This window comes from Zingiber officinale, chromosome 2B (assembly GCF_018446385.1).
Source record: "Zingiber officinale cultivar Zhangliang chromosome 2B, Zo_v1.1, whole genome shotgun sequence".
NCBI lineage: Eukaryota > Viridiplantae > Streptophyta > Magnoliopsida > Zingiberales > Zingiberaceae > Zingiber > Zingiber officinale.
In genome coordinates this window covers 104,381,444-104,387,289 of record NC_055989.1, presented here as the reverse complement: position 1 = coordinate 104,387,289, position 5,846 = coordinate 104,381,444, and the positions used below count along the sequence as shown (strand labels likewise).

The 5,846-nt window shown below is 37.1% G+C and overlaps 1 protein-coding gene and 1 long non-coding RNA gene across 6 annotated transcripts; one reads left to right on the top strand and one right to left on the bottom strand.

The window, feature by feature from the left end:
• On the top strand, window positions 1-458 carry LOC122046623. The gene is made up of 3 exons (XR_006130326.1): window positions 1-80; window positions 152-221; window positions 321-458. It is a non-coding gene; the product is annotated as an uncharacterized LOC122046623 (long non-coding RNA).
• Window positions 459-601: 143 nt separating this feature from the next.
• On the bottom strand, window positions 602-5,110 carry LOC122046621. 5 transcript variants are annotated; one of them, XM_042607405.1, is made up of 13 exons: window positions 4,704-5,110; window positions 4,489-4,621; window positions 4,271-4,348; window positions 3,431-3,559; window positions 3,152-3,340; window positions 2,932-3,066; window positions 2,338-2,807; window positions 2,098-2,197; window positions 1,866-1,904; window positions 1,727-1,786; window positions 1,560-1,652; window positions 1,354-1,473; window positions 602-1,222 (listed from the first exon to the last, which is right to left on the bottom strand). In XM_042607405.1, the coding sequence occupies exons 2-13, from the start codon at window positions 4,597-4,599 to the stop codon at window positions 884-886; spliced, it is 1,863 nt and encodes a 620-aa protein (XP_042463339.1). In that variant the 5' UTR covers window positions 4,600-4,621; window positions 4,704-5,110; the 3' UTR covers window positions 602-883. The 5 variants fall into 5 exon arrangements, with proteins under 5 accessions (XP_042463339.1, XP_042463335.1, XP_042463336.1 ...); XM_042607401.1 differs by having other exon boundaries at window positions 4,776-5,110; XM_042607402.1 differs by having other exon boundaries at window positions 3,431-3,556; window positions 4,776-5,109.
• Window positions 5,111-5,846: the final 736 nt, after the last annotated feature.

Sequence of the window (5,846 nt, the reverse complement as noted above, 5' to 3'; positions counted from 1 at the left end):
GACGGCAGCGAGAGCTGCTTCGCCGCCGGCGGCAGAGCAGCTCGATCGTAAAGTTAATCCCTGGAACATCCTGCAAGATGGTAATCGTTAATTACTGAGTTTTAGTTTATGGTTTTCTTTCTTTCGTCGATTAATTTTTGCTTTTATTTAGACACGAACGACGAGCTGCCGATGGCAAGGACGCACTCGCTTCAGCGTTTCCTGGAGAAGCGCCGTGAAAGGTGAGATCACGTGTTCATATATATACAAACTGCACCATTTAGAAACACAATCTAAAGTAAGTTGATGGTTAAAGAGAATAACTCAGAAAAGTTGTGCAGGATGATGGAGAGATCCCCTCACAACTATTATTCAGCAAACTCCTTGTACGTGGAAGGGCCGTCTCATGCTCAAGGGATGCCTCCTCCATTTGCCTAGCTTCGGTACGTTGCAAACTTGCAGAACCATGAACTTACTGCATTACTTTCACTTGTATATATTATATTGTGTGCTCTTTGTCTGGAATGAACTTTGTGTTACTGCTGTTGTGAATCCTTCTCTCTTCTTTGTTGTGTCTCTGATGGTGGAAGGTAAACAAATGAATGAAAACATATCCTAAGAGTGTCATTCGATCAACATGAAAATGCAAAAAATGTATAAATTTACAGAAGTTTTCAGAGGAACAAGTAAACAAAGAATCGCTTTGGTTCAATTATGTGAAATCTCAATATGCAACTCTAAGCAAACAAAGAGGTGACTTAGGTGCCTTATGAGATCATACCATAGGAACAAAAGCCTTAAAACTGGCTTTTGTTCGAGCTTTTGTCAGCAATTCCTAATTACTAGGAAAACGATCGAAGGATCTTCCACTCTGTAATCCATATGCATATTTACCGGCTGAAACTCATACTGATCTTGGAGACTTCTCGCAAGTACAGTTATCAGACAAGAATAAGTACCGGAATCTTGAATCGTAAGGTGTAATACTGAAACTCTGGGCACCAAGCAACCTTTGCTTCCACTTCAATGTGGACTCTCGAACAATGGCTACTTGGTTGGGGGATAGATGACGACAAATCCAATCGACCAACAAAGAGTCTTCGACGACGCCATTTGTATAAGAGTGCAGCAATTTTGGTACTAACAGTTTCCCCTTCTCACTGATACCTATCGATGCTCGAATATAGTCCAGCATTGAGTTGTCAAGCTCATGTTGAATGTTATCTGCTTTGAAGACTCTTATCTGCATCGAGACAAACAAACATTTAAATTTCCAGGATATAGAAAAGATGACATAAGGAGTATTGTGATATAATCAAACAAACAAAGGAAAAAATATTTGATTGCTAGGTAAAATTGATATATGAAGCTCACCCCGGGCGATGAGTACATTCCACAACTAAGGGCAAATAATAGCATAGGTTCATGACTATCGATGCAATAACTACTTTGCTCCTCGGAAATCCGAAACTCGTGAAGAGCCAAAACCAAACTCTGAAACAAGAAGATCGATCACTTGGTGGTAAATTTGGGCACGAAATATAGTGATAAGCATTGTAAATTTGGCAACATGGACATACAAGCTGTGGCCGATGCCCTGGAGATTTCATCTTCAGGATGACAAATTCAATCTCAGCTGCACTAATGGACTGACCGCCGATTACATAAGATGCCTAAAACACCAATAAATGTCATGATATATCACAGATACATGACGATTAAAGGCTAAAAAGACATGAAAACCGACCTTCTGCATTAGAGAAAACAGTTTGATGTCACTTTTAGGAACTCCATATGCTAAATAGGCCTGTACATTTCAGAAATGCAAGTTCATTCCAGTTACCAAAAGAAATCAACCAAAAACAGTAAATTACACGAGAACCAACATGAAACAAACCAAGATCGAGGCATCTTACTTCTACTTCCTAAAAGAAACAAAGTAAATAGTGAATTGTTAAAAATATCAGTCAAAAGCAAATTCAATTTGATGCAACTATACTCATATCATCGTATGTGCCTTAGAGAAAACTGCCTACTATTACTAAAATATGCACAGTTTTTTCTGTAACCTTCTGAATATTTAGTGCAGTGGAACAGAGCGATCCCATCTTTACTTACATGCATTATCAAGGCATTATACACATTAATCCAAAAGGCAAGCTTCTCATTGCTGTTCATATTGGCTGGATCTACCATTGCCAATTGCTCCACAAGAGATCTGAAAGAAATGATCAAGAAGTAAATTTAGTGCGAAAAGTATATGTAGCAATTCAAATAGGATAGATCCAACAAAGATGCATGAATGACATTTGGAGAGTAAAGAGAACTTTAGACAACATAATTAATAGAGCTCAATACCTATAACCTTTCAAAGCCTCAGCAGCATATTCTAGTTGTATCTTTCCTACTGACATCCAAGACACCTCCATTGCGAAGCTATAACATCCAATATTCCTCCCGTTTACTCCGCTGTTAACTCCATAAGGATCAAATCTGTCCACTAGGTCCACTATCTCATTAGTCAGACGTGTCTCAGTTGAAAATTTCCGAGAAGACGATATGGTGAAGGATGAATCAGAAGAAGAAGGACCAACTGGTGAAGGTTGGGAAGGCAAGCATTCTGACAAAGATGCCTTTGAAGTGATGTCTGATGGTTCAGAAAGACAAAGAAAGATATTTCTCATGCATTTCACCATTTCTTCCGAGAGCTTGTTTGAATTGTTCGATAGGTTTGTTCTCCCAGAGTCTTTCAATTTCACAGCATCAGGCTGCTGAAGACAAGTAACCAATTTGTTCCCTTCTTCAACCCCATAAGATGATCCTAATACCTGAAGCAAGAAGGATAGGATTGGGAAGTAATTGAGTATCAAACTTAATCATCGTCTTGAGTTAACTACATTTTTAAAAAGTCAAGAGTATTTAGAATTGTAAAATGAGGGTACAAACTGAGACCTCTTCTTCAGGGAATTCATCCAATGATTTGTTTGTCAGAGCTAACTCTGTATCTCCATTTGATGACCGATCTTGTTGAATGGAACTGGAAATTTCATTTAACCCAAACTTGGAAGCTCGCAAACAAGATATGTGCTACAACAGTCAGTAATATGAGAAAACTAGAGTGGATCAAATCAAAGAGATGATTTAAACAAAAAACAAAAAAAAATCACTATACCTCTTCCCACATGCTGCCGAGAGATTTGGATAGTTGCTTTGGTGATATTGGCAAACTTCCAAAATGGTGTTCAGCAAGATGGCGCTCGTTCCTTTCTTGACAAAGCTGAAGTTGCAAAGAAGCCAGCTCCTTTTCAAGTTTCAAAACTTTTATCTCCAATGCTGCTACAGTATCGAGAAGGTTCTGAGCCTAAATAGTTGTTCATGATCAAAGTCCTTATTATTGGCTATTGCTCACTTCTGAATCACAAAATCAACATAGAGGAAAAAATATATATACTTTATCAGGAAGCTTTGAAGGGGAGTCTAACAATTGCCCACGATTATGTGCATTATTGGTTATTGCATTTGCCAAAGCTACATGTAGATCAATCTCCTCCTTGAGCTGCTGCTGCAGGATCACAACCTGCTGAGTGATTTCGGAGTTTATATCACTTCATATACAAAACCCACAGAGCATTGAAAATAAAAATTCAAATAGTAAAGCTACCAACTGCTATTATATACAGAATTAGTAATTGAAATTTCCATTTTCACAATAATGGAATTGTGCCATCATATACAAAACAAATGGAGACGAATAAAATCACTTCCCTTAAATCACATAACAAACATACCCCTACAACATAATCGTGCAAAATTCTGTCAGCAAGCAACAAGAAGAATGACTAGCATCATAGACGGTGAGTTAATAGTTGCACAACGATTTAGAATAGTTATATTTCAACCTCAAACTCTATATCCATGAATCTCAGTTTGGATTAGACTACTTGAATCCAACCCTGCCACTAAACTCTGTATGAGACTATCTTGATTTTGTCAATAGAGTTTCAGTTGTTCTTCATCATCCCTTATCGTGCCATTGAACTAGCCTCCATATATTAACACTAAAGATAATTTAACAAAATACATGAAGAGAAAATGACAGTCATCAGAAGATACAAAGTCAATTGTGACTCCAATGGTCAAAGCTCTCAGTTTATAGTCCTGAAAATAATCACAGTATGAATTCAAACTAACTTGGTCTATGGATCATAGAGTTACGGATTACAGAAGGAACCATTCAAGAACAGATTTTTAGCTAAAAACAGGGAAGACGAGTGAGAAGCAACAAACTTACTTCCTCTTCGAGCTGAGATCTGTAGCAGCACGCTTTGTAACGCCTTCCTTCCCTTGCGCCGTCGTTACTCTTGCCATCCTAACAATTATTGAAAATTCAAATATCAAATTTAGCTAAGTACCAAATGCATCAGTTCTTTGTCAATCCTTCTTCCAGGCATGAAGTGTTAATTTTGTTAATGAGGCGGAAGCAATAGAGCAAACACAAGACGCACTCACATCTAGACCACAACAGCTCGCCGTGCCATCGCCGGAGGAAGAAGAAGACGGATCTGAGCGTGGGCGCCGACGCGGCTGTTCTTCCCGGCGATGCTTCCCCACCTTGTGCATCAGTTTCTGTAGCGATCTTCCCCTGGTCACGGAAACCCAAATCGAAGATTTCATTTTGACTTTACATTTCCACACACAAAGATTATATTTTGATTTATTCTTACTCCAGAACCAGACAAGGGCAAAGAACCAAGCCAAGCCCAAAGGGGGGAGGATATCGATCAAACAAGGCTTACAGATTCGCCGGAATGATGACGCCACAGGAGGAATGCATCTCGTGCCCCAAAGCTTCTGCTTTCAGGCACAGCATCTCTCTTTATCCCCTCCTGCCACCGCTATTTCTACTCTCCTCCCGTGAATCCACGGTCAAGGGTGATTAAAATAACAGCTTAGGGATCCTCCCCTTCCCAAGGAAGAAGAAGACGAATAAGGGAAAAAACAAGGAGCACTCTCTGAAGTCCGTGGTCGCAACACACTCCGCTGTTCAGGCAGGGGGAGGAGGAAAACTGGCATAGGAACGCAAAAAAGAGTGTACTAAATGGCCAACTGCAAAGTCCAAGGAAGGCGACCAGCCGTCGAGTAAAAATAATAAAGCGCGACTGGCGAACGATATGGGTTTTTTTTAACACCTACGATTCCAGAGAGTGAAAATTCACGCCTGCTCAGTGCAATTACTAAAACTAAAAGGGAAAATTTACATGCACGATTGGCAAATAAAACTTTACATATATTGATACAAATTTTTATTTTCATTTTCTGATTAAATATATTTATTTAATTATCTAAAAATAAATATAATTTTTTTTAAAATTAAGTATATTAAATTAAAATTTAACATATTTTTTTTTATCAAATTAAGTATACAATTCTTTTTTCATCTTAATTAGATGAAAAATATATTAGATTTTCTTTAAATGATATTAAATTGAATAGAAAATATACTAGATTTTTTTTAAATGATGTTAAATTTAGACAGTCATACTCAATTTAATAGAAAATGTACTCATTCTTTCTGATTTAGATTGTTGAATTTAAGAATTATACTAATTTTTAGACTATTTGTACCTAAAAAATATGAGGTATAATTTTGATAGAAAATATACTCGATTCTAATATAAAGTGTTAACTTTAAGAGAAATTATACTCATTGTAGTATATTTTCTATTAAATTGAACACGATTTTTTTTCTACCTTAATTGGATGAAAAATATATTAAATTTTTCTTTAAATGATATTCACTCAATTGGAGGAAAAATATATTAGATTTTCTTTAAATTATGCTAAATTTAGGAGGAATTATATTAAGT